General features: G+C 51.3%; 1 protein-coding gene across 3 annotated transcripts in view; it reads right to left on the bottom strand.

The window, feature by feature from the left end:
• Positions 1–18,642, bottom strand: part of SRGAP3 (SLIT-ROBO Rho GTPase activating protein 3) — a 113,351-nt gene that overhangs the window by 3,098 nt on the left and 91,611 nt on the right. The window contains exons 18-20 of one of the 3 annotated variants that reach the window (XR_005067842.1): positions 17,721–17,870; positions 15,383–15,707; positions 9,609–11,187 (exon numbers count right to left, since the gene is read on the bottom strand). Coding sequence is in view for 2 of the 3 variants with exons in the window: in XM_037055700.1 (XP_036911595.1) it covers positions 10,774–11,187; positions 15,383–15,707; positions 17,721–17,870 (889 nt within the window). In the remaining variant the exon portion in view is untranslated. Of the gene's footprint in view, positions 1–5,792; positions 11,188–15,382; positions 15,708–17,720; positions 17,871–18,642 lie in introns of those variants that run through there. The other 2 variants (XM_037055700.1, XM_037055701.1) reach the window with 2 other exon arrangements.

The following is an 18,642-nucleotide window of genomic DNA, read 5'->3' as shown; positions in this document are numbered from 1 at the left end:
ACCACCAACAGGGAGAGATTCTTGGGGACGCGCATATTCACCAGGCCCCAACTCATCAAGCTGCACCCTCTGGGAAAACGCAGCTTTTGCATGGAGGGGTGAGTGTGAGCCCACCTGAACCTAATGGCCGATCCTGTCATCTCTAACAATGGGCAGCGGACAGCAGGCCCCTCCTGAGGTGACGCAGTATGAAGTGCGCGTCATCTAGGGAGCATTCTTGCCAAAAGTGGTGCGACCGAACGTAATCAAATGCTCAGATCCAGCTCCAGTTCATAAGACCCACACAGAGGACAGCAACCAGGGGGCCGATGGCTCAAGGAAGCCCGCCGGCAGATTCAGATCACGAGGCACTGTGCCGGCAAACGAACCAGGGCCACTGATCTGCAATTAAGAAGATTACAGATGCCTGACCTCGTTGGAGCCTTGTTTGGATCCTGATACAAACACACCAATCTTTTACAGACATTTTGGGGAACAGTCAATGAAATTTGAATATAAATTAGGTACGACCGTATATGGATAAATTGTTATTAATTCTATTAGGTGCGATCATGGGGTTGTCATGTAGAAAAATGTCATTTTCAGAGATGTGTGCTGATATATTTCAGGGTAACATGTCGTGATGTCAGGACTTTAATTTGAAATTTTAAAAAGATAAATCAAATTTGGAGAATGTAAATAATTGTTAAAAGTATACGATAGACATAATGGGCTGGTTTTATACTATTCTCTGTATTCTCCCGTAGGTGTGAAATTTTCACAATAAAAATCGGAGCTAACTCATCCCACCTGCCATTTTACCGAGGGCCACATGAGGACAGCAGAGGATCAGGCTGGCTGCGGGCCCACGCTTCGAAGAAGAAATGCAAAAGAGCAATCACCCATTTCTTCTTCTTTTAAAAAAAATCCTCGCCTGAGGATACACGTCCATTGACTTTTAGAGAGACAGGATGGCAGAGAGCAAGAGAGAGAAACGTCGGTATAAGAAGATACATCGGTGGGTCGCCTCCTGGGCGTGCCTGGATGGGGGGTTCCACCCACAACCTCAGTAGGTGCCCTGACACAGGTCGGGTGCTCCAACCAACTGGACACACCCCAGGGCCCCACTCAGTCTTTATTCATTTATTTCCTTCCATCCTTGCATGTGACTTCCTAACGGGCCCTGGACTGGACCTATGGAAGATAAAGGGTCAAATTAACCCCTGTCCCTGTTGTCCTCTAAATAGCATCTGGGGGTCAGGAAGGGGCAGGCACCAGGAGCCTGTCTTTGTGGGCTGGGTCCATGCAGACAGAGGTCTATGTGTGACATCACTCGAGTGGAGACCTTGGCTGGGCATATCGGAAACAAAGAAATTAATATGGGGGTGAGGTGAGGGCGGGGACCTGCCACTTGTGTGAGTTGACTCTTTTACATACATTCAGGTTTACACTTTTATAGGAGACTGTTTTGCATGGCGTGGGCCCAGCTCCCACTCGGAAAGGCCAGTGGAAAGCGAGGTCCGGCACACAGGACCCACGCCCACAGATGAGTTCTCCCGTGGGGAATCGGGCCTGTATTGTACCTGGGCCACTTTGAGACTTGCTTTTTGCTAAAACTCCCTCACCCTGAATTGAGACAGCAAACATTTACTGCGTATCTTTAAAGTGACTTCTAAAATCTATGCTAAACCTTCCAAGGACATACATAACCAGTTCAACCCCTTTTCCCTTTACATTTGCAAATATCCTTCTTTTTTTCATGTAATTAGCAACAGCCTCTTCTTTGTTTTCTGTAAAAGGTAGCCACCTAAAGTGAACCTGTGCATAGTAAATGAGGACCATCCTCAATGTAATGTGCCCAGAAAAGCAACAAAGGCCTGTCAAGGCAAGGGTCGGGGCCCTCTCTCCTTGCAAGAGTAGCCAGGCTGTCCCTTTTCCTCCACAGAACTCGGTAGTCCATGTGAATTTGTCTGGTATCTCATCCAAAACACTGTGGACACTGTGGGCCAGTGTCCACATCACACCCTTATCAACTGTGTGATCCTAGAAAAGTCACTTTACCTCTCTGAACCTCATCGGGCTTATAGTAGTTTATACCGTACAGCTTTTGTCTTGAAAAAAAAAAAGAGAGGGAGAGAAGCAGAGAGACAGTGCTTGTTGGCATTGTTGGAACAGCTGGATCGTCCTTTCTGGATTCTGTTTTATTTTCATTCAGATGGGGCAAAATTATTCCTTTCCTTTAAGCCAGGCTGATTGGGGTTTTGAGTCCTGACAATGCATCCTGCACAACCCGACATAAAGTGGGAAGGGCCAAGCGATTTATCAGGGCATGGAAGACCTGTGAGCACTGGTCAAGGTTCAGCGAAGAATAGGCATTTGAAGAAGGAAAAGCTCGTGCCGTAGACGACAGGACTGTACGTGCCTATAAAGAAGGTCTGCCATTCTGCTCTGTGCGTGGGCCCTGGATCCCCACACCCGGAAGCATTCGAATAAGCCCCTCGGGGGATGACATGGGGGATGTGTGGGTGAATGTGTGAATGAAGCACTGCTAGAAATCCAGAAACCAAATGGGGGGTGGTGCTCGGGGCCCATAAATAACAACAACAATAAAATTCCCCCATCTCCTTTGTCAGACCTCCAGCACAGAGAAGCAGGTGCCTTATAATCCAGTGTTCATGACACTGCATCACAGCCCACCCACCCCCATACGGTATTTAAATCCTCAATCACTACTCAAGCCCTCCATCACTAAAAAGTAGCTGTAATCTGGAAGCCCGAGATGATTTTTAATAGTGATAAACAGGATTGAGTCATGCTTTTAAGAAAATCAAGGGCTTCTCGTTGCTCTTTGAATAAATTCTCACTGTGGCTCAAGAGGGCGCTGCATACCCTTCCCCCTTGCCAGGCTGCGTCCACATCTCTCGGCCGCCCTCGGGGATCCAGCCCCACCGGCCTCCTTCCGTCTCACACACCAAGCTCTTTCTCAACCCGGAGCCCGTGACGTTTGCCCTCCGGGTCGCCTCTCCAGCCCCTCACCGCTTCTCAGGGTGGGCTCCGTCCCACCCAGGCTTCTGTCCCCAGTTTAAACCTCTCCTCCGAGCGGCTGTCCTGCCCTCCTGGTCTAACGCAGGGCCCAACATCCTTTGTCCCCACCCCACTGGTGCCTCCTGTTTTGTCGTTGTCATTGTTTGTTCTCCAGCATCTAACCATAACACTCCACAGGGGTCTTGGTCCGCTTTGCCCCTGGCTGCATCCCCAGTGCTCACCTGAAGCTTGGCACACAGTAGGTGCTTAAGAATTTGTTAAATGAGTGAATGACAACCAAAGATACAGCTTTGAGCACTTAGCCCCTCTCACTCGGAAATGGCATTTTCCCTTGGTTGTGGATGGAGATTCATTTTGTTCATAAATATTCATTGAACACGTATTATGCTAGGTCCCATACCCTCTGGAGATAATATGGTCAAGATAGAAAGCCCCATTTTCTAGACTTTACATTCTAGTTTGAGGGAGAGAGACAATGTATAAGTAAACAAAGGAACAAAGTAAATTCCAATGATAATATTAAATGACTTTTAACAATGAACTCAACGGTGACTGGAAGGTGCAGCTCTAAAGAAGGTGGTCAGAGGAGGCCTCTCTGAGGCAATGACCTTCGAACAGACGCTGCAAGGGAGAGCAGGAGGCAGGGAGAAGAGGCTGGGAAGAGCCTCGCAGGGAGAGGGCTGAGCGGGGACCAAGGCCCTGAGAAGGAAGCCCCCAGTGGGTTCCAGGAGAGGAGGGCTCAGGTGGAGAATCGATGAGGAGGGAGAGGAGATAAGCTGGCTGAGATGGGCAGGGGCGGTGTCCTGGGTGGGGGGCTTTTTGGGCCACAGTGAGGGGTCCAGAGATCTGATTCCAGGCCCCCTGGAGAGGCCGAGGAAGGTGGCAGGTGAGCCTGGTGCTGGTTCTGTAAGACAGCCTTCCTTTATCATTTGCTTCTTGACTCCCAGACTGGACCTTCCTGCAGTCGCTGCAAAGGCCTGGGGAGTTCTCACCCCCCCCCTGCCCCCTCTTACAGTCCTTTATTTAAACACAGCCTCCTCTCAGCAACCAAAGGAAAGTGCTCACTGCTGCTGCCCATCACTCCCCAACGCCCCCGGCCCCTCACCCCTGGCCCCCGTCCTTCTCAGCCTCCCACAGGGAGAGCTCTTCTAAGGCCTCTCCAGGGGCTGGTGCCCCACGTGCACAGCGAGGCCACCTCTAGGCTTCTCCAGGACATTGTCCCATGCAAGTTGCTCACTCGTGTCGGAGGTAGGTCGGCCTGGGAGAGCATGAGATCCGCCCCCGTTTCCTTGTTTAAAGCTGAGCAGCAGCAGCAGACCACCCAGCCCCACCTCGGCTGCCCTGTGCCTGGCACCCGGCCCTCGAGGGAGGTATCTTAGGTCAAACAAACCCAGACTGGTGAAGCTTACAATTCCTCGCTGCTCTCAGTTCCAAATCAGGCCCAGGGGCCCCTCAGGTTCTCGAGGCTGGGAGAGAATGGTGAAGACCTGGCTCGGTGGGAGGCGGTCTAAGTGGAAACCCCAGCTCCACCTTCCTAGCAGTGTGTCCTTTGGCAAGTTACTTAACCGCTCTGTGCTATTGCCTCCTACGTAAGGTGAGAAGACCTACTTTACGGGGTGGTCCAGAGGATCGGCAAGTTAGCTTTTACATGTGAAAGGGCTCAGAAGAATGCCTGGAACATAGCAAGCACTCAAATCACGTTGGCTATCATTACTCCTTCCTCTTTTTCTATTTGATTGCAAGAAACAGAAACCCACTCAACTTGCACCCAGTCAGGGCACTGAGTGTCAGGCCTCCCACGGAGGAAAAGGCACCGGGACAGGTGCACCATGCGGGAGCCTGGAATTAGCAAGAGGCCTCCATTGAGCGACAAGTGGTTACCGTGGGAATAGTGGATTCCCCGATGCCGGCAGAGACCTTGCGCTCTCTGCCAAGGAGCCCAGGCACGAAGACCCACCAGATGGTTTATCAGAAAGCAAAGGCCCTGGAGTTTTCCTTTACGTCAGCAAGCAGCAAGCGAGCTACCCTTGAGATCTTGCCGCCAGTCCCAGTGCACTCAGTGTGCTCAGTGACAGGCAGTGCCTCGAACTTGTGAGCAGCATGACTTTGGAGTCAGACAGACAGACTGGGGGCAAATTCCGGTCCCTTCACTTCCTGGCCTACCCTTGGGTGAGCCTCTTAACTTCTCAGACCTCAGTTTCCTCATCTGCAGAGCGGGGTTTAAGAAGGGTTCTTACCATCAAGAGCTGTGTGAGAATTTGATGAGAAAATGCATGTAAAGGGCTCAATCTAATACATGGGACAGAAATAAGTAATCCGTAAACTGCACACACATACAGAGAAATACAGATAAGAAAAAAACCCCGCAGGGCTGTATCTCCCGTGCGGAGACAACAAAAGCTAAAATGTTCCATTTGCCTTCACACTGGAGATCAGTATCCTGTGGCCTCCGCCCTTTTGTGTCAAACTTTGGAAGGCGCTCTGCAGACAGCTCCTCCCACTTGCCTCTGCTCAGACCTGCCCAGCTCCTACTTCCGGCGGGGTGGGGTGGGGTGGGGGAGGAAGCCCACAGTTAGCTTCAACGAACTGCAAAGAAGCCCTCCTTGGAAACTCAGCCTTCCCCTTGTGGTCTGAGCTGCAGGACATTCCAGAGATGGTTCCTGGGAGAAGCACACAGAGATTGTGGCATGGAGGGTAGGGGCACCCCCAGGACCTCCCCACCCCCCGCTGGGCCACCTCACCCTGTCAAAAAGCCACTGGAGCGAACGTTTGAGAAAAGTTAAGCTGTTTTATTTCACAGGAGAGCTCCACATCAAACCAGCAGGCACCATCAGAATGTGCGACAGAGGATCCAGTCAGACACTCCATAGGACGGGCGTTTGGTTGTAAAGTGGAGAAACGATATTTGGAAGAGGGCAGCACTTCTCACCACGTGGGGGCAGGCAACCAGCTATTTCCAAGGGTGGTTTCTGGGGTTTTTTTGTTTGTTTTGTTTTGTTTTTTTCCTGACACAGTTTGGGAAGGAAGGAAACCAAAGGAAACAAAATAGACCAGCCACTCTGAAGCAATCAGAACCAAATCTATTGCCAAACCGTGTAAACAGTCACACTGCCGGGAACTAGAGCTTGAGCGGAAACTCTAGCAGAATCTTCCATCTAAGGAAGGCCAAGTGCGCTCTGGTTGTTCTGGTTCCAGAGACAGCTTTGTTATTTGCTTGGGACAGTTCACACAGAAAGGAGGTGTCAGCAAGGGGCAGTGTTGGCCGTTTGGCCAGTCCCAGAGGGTGGGACAGCAGGACACTGGCAGATCCACCTCAGAGAGGCCAGGAGCACTCGGACCTGACAGCCAAGTCCCTTCCCCCAGCTCCCCTGGGCAGCTCTGGGATGTGGGGAATTCTCAACGGCTGCTCAGGAGAGGAGACCCCAGAGAACTGGGGAAGTTGACATGAAACGTCAGCATCAGCTCTGCATAGCAGAAAATCAGCTAGACAGCAACTCGGCTCACCCCTTCCTGCCTTCTCCTCCCCGCCTCCTCCAGCCAAACAGGGCCCCCCATCATGGTCGTGAGCCAGTCATTCTTCTTTCTGGGTTTCTCAGGAGAATGAGGCATTCGCTCTAGTGTGGAACCATCTGGATGTGTGAAAAGTTAGGAGCAGAAAGACTGAGAGGAAGAACATTAGTCTTTGTGGTTTTCCATCAGCCGTGTAGGCACCGAGTGCCAAGTAACGACCAGGTCACAGGAAGCCCTCTGGGTTTGTGCCTCCAGAATGAGAAGGAAATATAAGCGACAAGGCACTCCAAGGGCCTCTGACAGAGAAGCCAGCCCACGTCGAGGCCCTTCCCCACTGTGGCCCCCTCTGTACCACAAACCAATTCCAAAGGGTTTATAAGGCAGATCTCTGAACTGCTGGTTCCAGCTGGCGGCCAGAGGATGGCTCCATTTCCCTGCGTCTCTTCTCACTCAGATTTCTTGGATTTCTTCGTGTGACAGACACCATTTGTCCCTTGGGAATCCACTTCTCTCTTGCCCATTGGCCTGGTGACCTCACAGGACAGACTCCCAAGTCTAATGCCCAAGCGTACGAGTCCCTCCCACTGTGTGCTCTGTCTGGGTTCAAAGGCGCTTCAAGGTGAGAAATCGTTAGCACTGAAAACAAGGAAAGGCAAGAATTTTTCATAGAATCCCACAGCTCAGAGCAGCTCTTTAAGAGGAAAAGGGAATAACAGGGAGAGAAGGAGAGTGTCGAGGGAAGCACAGCCTGTTATCAATTTGATCCAAGGAAGGTCTTTAGTGGCAGCTGGGCCCCCAGGCCCAGGAAACTCGACCAGGAAGGAATTGTCTTTGGTCAGTTTTAAATGAACTTCTTGCTGGTTCATTCCTAGAATAGACTGAACGTAGGTTACACATAAAGACAAAAGGCTTGACTTCAGGGTAAGGTGAAGGTTAAGAAAAGAAATTGTGTGAAGCCAAAAAAAAAAAAAAGCCCGTTATCAACAAACTGATCAGTACAGCTTCCAGTAATGGTGATGAACAAGTAGGTAAACACCACTTCCCCTTGTACAATTGGTTATATTGAGGACTACTAACTAGGTTACTACATCTCCCCCACACTCACTGTACAGTTAGGGTTCTGGCATTTGTTTACACTGAACTATCTACTAGGTGCAAAGATTTGGTGAGTGGCATTGGCTATAATTTAATCGTCACCTTTTAAATATTACAATTTCACATTTTAACAGTTACTTCCCAGCATTTAAGCAAATACAGCGACATCTAGTGGACTAACACAGGCAGGAGTCAGGAAAAAGCTAATGCTCAGCACCCCAGGGGGCAGGCCTGGCTGGCGCCTGTGGGGGGACCCAGACATGCAGAGTGCCAGATGGGGGGGGGGAGGGGTGGGCAGGAAAGTACTTTTCCATTTGGTTCTGCATCAAGGCTCAGATTTGGGGCTGGACAAGGGAGGCGTGAACTTCTCTAAACATAAACTCATCAGCCTTTTCCCAAAGGAAAAACAGGTGCTTAAAGGAAACAGCTACAGCTCTGCCTTCAGGTAATTCGGCAAAAGGCAGGTTCATCTTCAGGAAAGAAAAATGAAGTTAGTCCATTCAGAGGAAAAGCCACATGGTCTGACTGGGGTTATGCGTATCAGGCAACAGATCAGTCTACTCAGATTTTCTCTTTCATCTGGTAGTCACGGCAGAGAATGGGACCTTTTGCCCAGGAGCCCACTACCTTCAAGGTCTGGAGGATCTGGGGGCGGAAGTGGGATGTCTTGTACCCTGCTGGGCAGCATGGAGTCCTTGCAAATAAATGACTCCATGAGCCTGGCCATCCCCCACTCTCAGACATTTGCTAAATCTTAGGCAAGTCACAGCATATCCCAAGGCCTTGCTTTCTTTCCTAAACTGTAAAGTGGGGTACCTCCACACTGCTCACAAAGACACAGGGCTCTTAGCTGGTTCTGAGGTGCTTTCATGTCCATGAGCTAAGAGAATGGTTGGTTCTAGGCGAAATGAGGAAGGTCAAGTTTGTCATTGGCCTCTCCCTGACATTCTTTTTTGTGCCCTTTCTTGGTTCATCCTTCTACCGGGTGCTCTCAAGGTCAGTCCTCAGGTGAGGCCGAACAGCTGACCATTCCCACACACCCCAGTACTGTGACTCAGCAGGTCCTCCCCTCTGGGGTGGAGTCACCTTTTTGTAGAGGACCAGAGGACAAGGCAAAATTCAGCCAATGGGATGGAATGGTAATGATGGAATCTCAAGCATCGAGAGGTGATACATCTGCAGAGCCGTGCTTTGGGGGTCTTATGAAGCCGGTAGGGAAATTCTGTCTCCTTCTCAAATGCCATTAGGAGGTTTCAAGAGGAAGATCTTGGATGGTTTTTCAGCTAAAAGGCCTACCTTACTAATGACAAAGAAAGAATAATCACGTTGGCACAGTGCTTTCTACTTTAAACAGCTTACTCACTTACACGTTATCTTTACTATCTTCATTTTTATGGAGCAGGAAACTGGGGCTCAGTGAGGCGCAGAGACACGCCCAGAGTCCCACAGATCCCAAGCAGTGAGGGCTGGGACTCAAACACGGGACTTCTGACTAACCCACAGCCATGGGCACATTCAAAGGCCTGGAGAAAGAGAGAGATGAGGCTTGAGAACAACAGGGGGGAAACCCTTGGCTTGGCGTGAGGGCGGTGACTGAAAGTGGTCCCATTAGAATCTCGTTCGCATGTGTTCCACTACTCAGAAACAGCCACCGCTGGAAAACCGAGAGATCCAAAAAGGAAGTCAAATAGAATCAAAAGAGGCTGACCCAGAGGCCTTTTCCCAGCCAAGAGTTGAAAGCCTTGCTGATAATACTTGGCGATCACACACAGTTCTTTCACCCTACTTTCAGTGATGTTAAGTGCTTTGGAGGAGGTGGGTGAAAGGCAAGGAAGGGGAGGGAGAGGGAAGCTATTTCACTTGCACCCACTCAGCTGAGGCGTGGGCTAGGCCAGAGTGCCAAGGGTCGCCCCTCCTCGGCCCTGGTCTGAGCTGGGCACTTACGGTTCATGCACTTCGTGCAAGAGGGTGCCAGCCACAGCCTGATTTTTGATCAGAACGATGGGATTCAAAGCCTCTTCTCCTGTTTAGTTCTAAATCTGGCACAGTATAATTAGTAGAAAGAGAAAAAGAAGAAATTAAATATTTTGAAAATTTGTATAAGTTAAACCTCTATAGTTACCAGAATTATCCCCACAGCATTTGGGGTTTGAGGTGTTCCGTACCGCTGCCGTTTTATTTTTTCCCTTTTTCCCAACCACACATAACACTGGGCTACCGCGGGGCTAGGCTCTCACTATCCCCCCTTCTCACACACACACACACACACACACACACACACGCCAGGATGCTGTGGTCAGGGGGCTTCTCGCCAACGTCCTCCCGTGCCTTTGGGGGTGCAGTTGGCCCTTGGCCTTCAGGTGGAAAGGCAGGGTCTCTGGGCTGGACAGGGGGCGGCTCTGTGCAGGGTTCCCCACCTCAAGGAGCAGCCTATGTGGGGCACTGCCTGCCCCACCCTTCATTTAGGGGCAGACTGTTTTGGAAGGCCACGACTTCTGGAGACAGTGGGAGCCTGGTTTTGTTTTTCTGCAGGTTAGTGGTATATTGCTTCATTCGCAGCTGCTGTGGGCCTCTAGATTCTCCCAGAAAAGTCCCTGCAAATCCCACCAAATCGCAGCGGGAGATGTTTGGTGGCATGGGTCTGAGGTAAATCTAAGTTTCATAAAAAGAAAAAGGAGATTCTATATACATTTAGTATGTGTGTCCAAATCTACTATATGTATATAGATGCATAAATATATATATACACACACACCTACACATACATACATATATGTGTATATATGTAACCACATATACACACACACACATATTTACGTATGTAGAGAGAATGTCAAAAGAATAGTTTTCCAGTGACGATATGCAGGCGAAGCCATTTAACATTTTGCCATAATCGTAGGAAATGCTCTGTTGGGGCTGCTCCTGCTCCCGCTCGCCTCGGGCCTTGGTTCACACCCCTGAGGGCTGGACGCCAGCTGTGGCTTGCGCCAGGGCTGCGGCTCTGCATAGACGTTCTTTCAGGCCGGCGTTCTGGTCTCTGCTGGACAAGGCCAGGAGCACTGGGAAGGATGCGGAAGTCACGGAGGCCACCCTTGGCCGTGGTGTGCCACAGTGAGCCAGGGCAGTGCCACCCCATCCTGTTGGTCACATGGTGCCTGATTTGTCCGCTGAGCTGTTAGGGAACATCTTCTCAGTGGGCGTCACGGCCGGGCTGCCCACGCCTGAGCTGCTGCTGCTGCTGGACCGATGCTGGACCACGGGCCGCACAGGCCGCATAGGGGGTGGGCGCAGCTGGGCGCCAGCCAGACGGGCAGACAGGGCTGGCTTGAAGGTGGTCATCATCTCAGTGGAGGAGCTGCTGCTGCGGCGCATGGCGGCGTCGGGGTCACGGATGACGATGGTGTGCAGGGGGCTGGCGGGCTCTGAGCTGATGGGGCCCGGCGGGTTCTTCAGGGGCTCCAGGGTGTCCAGCACCACATCTGGCGCCTGCTTGACCGTGTTCTGCCTCTCGAGTTCCCGCAGCTCATGCAGAGCCGTGCTCATGGTCTTCTCGATGTCCTGGGGGCACAGAGAGCTCTGGTCAGCACCGAGTCTGGAGTCGTGGGGTCCAGGCCTTCCTCGGCAGCCTGTGGGCTTCTGAGGGAGGTTTCCCCAGGGGCTGGATGGCTGGGATGGAGATGAAATCCCCAGGGTGTCACCAACTGGGGAATCCATGTGGCCTGCACACAGCCTCAACAGGAAGCAGACTTAATGAGGGCAAGTCAGACCACTGATTAAGAAAGGCAAGCCCTAGAGTCACAGACATGGGTTCAAATTCTGGCTCTGCCATGCCCTTGCTACATGACTCGGGCAAATTACCTCACCTCTCTGAGCCTCAGATGACAGATCATTGCCATGGAGACCTCAGGGGCTCGATGAGCACATTAAACAGCATTGTCCCTGTGAAGATCTTGGCGTGACACCTGGCGAACAATAAGCACTCACAGACCATGACAATCACAAGGGCAATAAGTGCTAACACTGAGCTCCAAGCCAGCCCTTTCCATGAATAAATCATTCAATCTGCACACTTACGAGGCAGGAACTACCATTAAGCTCATTGCACACAGGAGGGAACGGAAGCTCAGAGTGGCTCAGTAACTTGCCCAAGGTCATACAGCTGGTCAGTAGCACAGTCCAAGTCTCAACCCAGGTAATCTGTCTCCTAAGTCTATGCCACTAACCATTATTATTACTTTAACAAAATCCTTGCCCACAGGGAAATTCCTTGGAGGTTATATATCAGAATGTTCACCCCAAACTGATGGGTCTGTTACTTTCTTCTCTGTGTTATAATCAGAAAATTTTGTTTTTTAAAAAATGGACGTCTTTAAAAAACAACGAACATCCTTATCTGCCTACTTAATTCCTGGGGAAGTTGTGCTATTTAAGCTAATAGAGATGAGAGTGCTTTAAATGACACAGAGAGAGTAGGGCCCGGGGACCTCCCCGTGAAGGGAAGGGCTGCTTTGTCAGCCTGGGGCTCATCTTTTCATCTTTCCGAAGCCTCCATTCTCCCTCCAGCCAGAAGGGGGCGCTGGATGTCAGCACTTAACCTAGGAGCCCTGGGTTAAGGTATATAAGGCTGGGACTTGTGAGAGAAGACAACTCTGCCACTCGCAAATCTCGGTCCCACCATACTTTGCCCATCTGCTGAAAGCCCACAAGTTTACTGTGAAGATGGAATGAGATAATGGATGTGATGAAGCTCTGTTAACTGCCAGTGTTTTTTAAGGCCCCTTTAGCTAGAGTCCTTGGTTCACACAGGGCTTTACAGGGACACCTCCACATCAAACACGCAAGAAGGTCTGCTCAGGCAGAGCTGGGCCAGAGCAGCGTGGGCTTGGCCACTGAGGGGCCAGTTAGGGATGCTGCTTAGAACCACCATTGGAAGGTACTGTGCACAGCCTCAGGGACAATGACTATTAAGACACGCTGCTCTTCTGCCCTGGGGCAAATCTGGAAAATCTACAAGCCCAGCCGGACTGCCCGCCTTAGAGCCTGGAGATGTCCCGGCCACCCACTCCATACCCACCTCACCTTTTGTCTCCACTTCTCCCCCTTTGGGCAGGTGGCCTGATTCCTGTCCTGGGCCTCCACAACAGGCTCCAATCTAGCCACAGACAAGGTCCCAGTCTATCCTTTTCACTCTGCTAAGAGACTACTGATGATTACCTAATGGCTAACTAGCTAATATTAACCTAAAGCTAATATTATGCTTCCCCATGACATTTTATCCTTTGCCCCATAATACTGGCTGCTTCAGGAAGGAGCCTTTGGGCCTTTATCCAAAAGGATTAGCTGTGGAAATTTTCTGCACGATGGAAGAGATGGCTGCCCTCTTCCCTCTGCTCCCTCCCAGCTTTGCAGTGGTAAAGCCTGCGTTCAACGCCCAACTCCGCTTCAATCAACTCCTCTGGTTACATCACTGCTCTTTGTTTGCTCTACTCTAGTGTGAGCTGAAAGGTAGAACTTCAGTAAATAAAATGCGATTATTGCCCCTCTACCACCATCCCTCCCACCACTACCACTCTCCCCTGGCAGAGTGTGAGCCAGAAAGACAGAAAGCTCAGAGAGAGGTCAGCTGAGTAGTTTAGGCATGAGCCTGGCGTTAGAGGTGAGCCTGGCGTTAGTCTGAGAGGCGAGGCTGTCATCTCCAGAAGGGAGCTGAAGAAAGATGCTGGGGGTAGGGGGTGAGGGGGATAACAGACTGCGGGAGAAAGTGACCACTTTTCACCTCCTCCCAAATTGAATCTTCCCACTTTGGATGTCAGTGTGGCAAAATTCCCAAAACAGCCTCTAGACTGGGTTCAAATCTAAGTCCTAAGGGACATTTTGAGACCAGAGTATTTGGGGTTACTCCATTGACTACTTAGTACTTCCCTGCCACAGCTCTTGTTTGTAGCCGGCAAAGTCAGCACCAGTGCTGAACAGGCTGGAGGCTGCCCAGCGCCCCCTTCTGGCTACTTACATATTATCTACCAGGCTTTCCTATGTCACCTGTCTGTGAAAGGAGCTCTTGAACAGCAGCTATCAGATTACAGTGTGTGTAAACATGTTTACGAGGGAAAACGCATACAATCTTCCCCAACTGTATTCTTTAGGCTGGCCTTGTAAATGCTCTGTGGATAAAACTCAAAGAGGTCTAGGTGGTGGGGTGTGCCCTATTCTCTTTCTTGGATATTCATTCATAAGGCACATTAACATACTTAAAGGTTCTAAACAGTCTTGCAGACAAGCCTTTCAGCTTTGTTGACCACAAAACACACTTTCCCCCCATTAACATCCTGCCAACTAATCTACTGTGGGAGCTGCTCTGGGAATCACTGGCTCTAGGCCGGCCTCAGGGAGCCCCTCCCCACCACGGCCCCTGGTAGAGCTTCCAGGTGACAATGGATGCTCGGGTGATGCTCCCCAAGAGGACAGCCTTCAGAATGGAAGGACCAGCTGGTCTCCTTCTGCAGGACCATGCCAAGGTGCTGACCTGCAGGTGTCTCTCAGGAGTGGGCATCGGGACATGTGGCCACAGTAGACCCTGTGGGTGTGAACAGGAGTTCCAGTTGCCGGTTGAGTTGTGTCTGTGTTGGTTTTCCCTGGAACTTTTCCTGGCCTCTGGAACACAGGGCCCAAGCCCACACCTTTCCCCCTCCCCTTGTACCGGGGATTCAAATGCCGCTAAAGAAAATTCTCATGGCCAAGAAGGTTCAGGCTGCACTTCTTACCTTAAGTGAGAGCTAACACAGGGGAGTGGGCACATGATGGGCACCCAGCCCTAATTCCGGAGAGAAAAAAAATAGAACCTTTTGGAAATACGATAGAACTGTTCAAAACACATGACACCAGAGTGCAAATTATTAAACAAACAAATTGTTTCTTAAAGATGTGTTAAAGAAATTTGTTTGGTTTGTTTGATATATATTAAAAAATCACACAGCTTTCTCACCTAATTTTTAAAAACTTAAGAAAAACAAGAACTCTCAGTACTTTGGAAGAGCCTGGAACATTTTTCCCTCCCAGCTTCAGCTTTGTGCTCTCTTGTCCTTTGAGCCTTGGGGAGCATTTGCCTCCCCTCCTGGAAGTCTTTCCCAGCTAGGAGCAATCCCCACATTCTAGGCTCTCAAAATACCACGGACCACTCTTTCAAAGTACCTGGCCTGACTTTCATTTCACAGCTGTGGTAACTCTAAGCTGCCCGAGGGCGGGGCCTGGGTCCATTTTGGGTCATCATTGTACCCTCTGCACCCAGCACAGTGACTGTCACACAACAGATGCTCACTGGTTATTCATCAATGAATGAAATGAATGAATGGACAGATAGATGAACGAATGAATGAATGAATGAATGAATGAATGAATGAATGAATGACTCAGTTATGCCATCTTGTGGAGACACCTGCCATTACTACATCCCCATTATCCGCCTTTTCCTTTAGAGGGAGTCCCCCTCCTCCAGCCCTGAAGACTGGGTGGAGGGAGGGGGGACGGGTCTTCAGTCTCAACAGGGTCCCAGTCAGCAGCTGTGCCTTCCCAGCTTCCACTCCCACGGGGAGGCCAGCAGGCAGAGGGAAAGCCAGCTCACATTATCTTTCCTGTGTTCCGACTTAGCCTTGAGACTGGCATAAAGGGCAAAGTGGCTCCCCAGTCCACAAGTCCCCACCCTGCTGCCCCTGTAGGGGTCTCCATTGGCCCAGCCTGCCTTCCCGCTGGCCCTTACTTCTGCCAGGGCCTCGGCCTCCAGGGACTTGTGGTCCCCCAGACTGCTGTGCCTGGTGGAGCCGCACGTCGATCTCGAGTGCCCTTCGGAGAGCGCCTTCTTGTCAGGGTAGTTGATGCTGCCGGCGCTCCCGAACGTCGCCATCCTCCGCTTCTCAGGGCTCTCGATCCTGCCCCTCGTGAGGGGGATTTTGTGGGGGCTGCTGGGGCAGGCGGCGGCCCGGGGCGGCGTGTCTATGCTGGGGCCCAGGCCCCGGGGCGGGCTGTGTGTGTCGCCCCCGCTTCGGCGCCTGGGGATAGCTGCTCCATCAGATCGTAACCGCACTCTGCAAAGGAGCCGGGGGCGGGGGCATGGGGCAGAGTCAACCCTGGCAATCAGAATGCATCAGTCAACCCCTGGGCCAAGAACTACACACTAGTCTAGGGAGCGGTATAGTGAAGCCTCCTGCAACCAGACTGAAGGATTCCACAGTGAAAGCACCGGCTAAGCATAGACCTCACCGGTAGGGGGCAGGCTTAATCTGAACACAGGACATCAAGGCTAATTACACAAAGAATCCTGGCTACCTCTTAAATCAAAGCCAGGAGGATTTCGACCTGGGACGCTTTGGTGAGCATTAGTTGGGTCCATGATACGTTTTCAAGCAGTTCAGACATTGCCATGATGCTGAAGGGCTTCTAATTGGTCTGAAGCACTGAGGCTTGACTGTACCAAGTTACCAGCTCCCTGTAAGCACAGGAGGACCCCCCTGGGAACAGGACACCAGCAAATGTTGTCACCCACCCCAATCTCCCCCGCAAAGGGCTATTTCTAGGAGGGTTTCCAGATCTTGAAAAACTAGTCATTCAAGGGGAAAAAGTGCATCGTCGAACATGCCTTCCATGCATTTGGATCCTTTTCACCCCTCAGGGAGGCTCTGGTGGAGTGAAAAAGGGCCTGAATGTCTATCAGGAGGCTGAGTCCTTATCCTGTTGGTCACAGACTTTCTGTGGCCTCTTGGAGACCTATTTTATTCATCTGTTAAATGGGCATAATATTCCTTGCCCACCTTTGGGGGAGATTCAGTGAGTGTGGAAGCACTTTGGAGATTGAAGGTCCCACCCCGAAAGATTGTGCTGCACCCTCTGGAGGTCACTAGAGATTCTAAGATACTGCTGGAGGGAAGGAAGGCTGCATTGTCCAGGGGGTGGGGAGGAGGGACAGAGTGCTGGAATGGATTGTGACCAGGGGACCAAGTTCAACGGGGTCAGCAGCGCTTTAGATCTTAATGCCACCAGCCAAGCGAAGCACCGCCTGTGGGTACCCCCACAGGACCAAAGCAGGGGTGTTGGAGAGAGAGAGGTATTGAGACAGGAAGAAGTAGAAAGCAGACAAGAGGAGGGAGAGGAAAATTGAGGCAGAAGATACCTCCCCCTAGGAATCAAGAGACCGTGGCTTCGCCATCCACCTACCCCACCTTTCCACTTTCCCTCCCAGCACTACCCTCTGTCACAGGGACCTGAACTATCTGCTTAACTGAACAGAACATGCTGACAGGAGGCAGTGGGGTTTCTGAAATGAACTTGTACATGTATGTTCCCATTTTGACTGCTTTCTTGGCTCTATTTGCAAGTGCCCACATGTACGGGGTGGTCCCATGACCTCCCCACCACAAAAATGAAGAGAATCTGATTAAGAAAGCAGTGAGAACCTGTCAGCTCTTTTTTTTTTTTTTTTGGTCTTTTCTTCTCTTTTCCTCACTTTAAAAAAACCAACCACAACCTTTGGACTACAACTATGTGCAGATTAAGGAGCAGAGCTCCTGTCTTGGCAGAAAGGCCATGAGACACGGCCTGGCCCACACAGGGGGTGAAGGAGTCGGCAACTGTGCTCCCACCAGCTAAGCGGGTGGAGTCGACTGCCAATGCTCCCCGTACGCGAGGGCGTGTGAGTTTCCTGTTTGTGCAGCACACTCCGGGGAGTACATGAGCTTTATACTTTTAAATAGAACTCCTTAGGTCTTCAACAGAAAGGGGAGGAGGTGCAAGAATTAGAGAGTTGTTGGAAAAACACTTGCTAATTTGTACTCCCCCCCCTTATCATTATTTTAAACAAAAAGCACTTATTTGCCAATATGTCTCTCCTCCTCCCCCCACTCTTCCCACTTAGCTGGAAGGTTTTACACCTGGCATGCTTAGACCAGGGCCGGCCAGCCTACACAGGTGCACCCGATATCACCTGTGGGAAACAAGGAGCCACAACAGCCTACTTTTCTCCCTTCCGCCCCCTTGTTTCTCCCAAATCGGATCCCAACGAGCCTGGCACTTAACAGGGGAAAAAATGAATCGGTGTTTCCTACCGGCCCATCACCCCCCCAAAGCCGTAATCCGAGATGTGCTCCGTGGGGGACTGGAGGTCGTTTTTGGAGGAGGCCTTGTCGTCCAGCAGTGGCCCACTGCTGGCCTCGCTGTCCGCCTTTTGGCTCAGGCTGTCGGAGAAGGCGTCATCCCTGGGGAGGAGGACAGATGTGAACTGGGCGTTCCCCAGAGGACCCAGGATGTGCAGGGCTCCGAGAGACCTGTCTGAGGGGCCGAGTCAGCTCCCACCTCATCGTTAATTTACGCCAACAGCTCCCGGTGAGTCGCCGCCCACTCCCCAACTCACCACCATGAGTGCCCACTGCCACCCTCCTAAATCAGTTCCTTTAGGTTCTTCTTCTCTCCCAGGCTCCTCAGGGTGAGGAAAAGCTAAATTCCAGAGGGTGTATTGGAGAGATGCGTGGAGGACCCAGCAAGCTGGGCACTGAGGGCCGAGTCTCTACAGGACTCCATGAGAAGTGGGTTAGGGCTCAGCAGGCGGGGAAGAAGGTGCTGCCACCCCTCCCCTCCTCATCCAAGGCTTGGGACACGTGTGAGGTGGCTTGAGCTTGTCAGAGTCCCCTGCCTGCCTCCTCCCAGTCTGCTCTCCCTTCCAGCGTCTTGTTGCTGTCCACAGGCTAGGGGACATCAGAGTACCAAGAGCCCTCCACAGTGGGGCATTCCTCATGGGGTTCGCCTATTCCCCAAATTTTCTCAGCCCATCCCCTGTGCCCTTCTCTTTGTTCCCCTTCCCTTTAGGTCTAGCTTGGTGGCTGCTTCCTCGGTCAATCAGTTCCACCTGAGCCTGAGGTGCACTCGGAGGTGCCCTCAATGGCTTTCAAAGAATGGAAGGTGTAGACTTTCTGGGCCTTCTGGACAGGCTGGTATTTGGGATATTTGGGATACAGGGCTTTTTTAAATGCC

Source organism: Sturnira hondurensis, unplaced genomic scaffold (assembly GCF_014824575.4).
Source record: "Sturnira hondurensis isolate 20B ecotype Veracruz unplaced genomic scaffold, ASM1482457v3 Scaffold0008723, whole genome shotgun sequence".
Classification (NCBI taxonomy): domain Eukaryota; kingdom Metazoa; phylum Chordata; class Mammalia; order Chiroptera; family Phyllostomidae; genus Sturnira; species Sturnira hondurensis.
The sequence above is the reverse complement of the archived record's forward strand: the minus strand, read 5'-3'. Positions and strand labels throughout refer to the sequence as shown.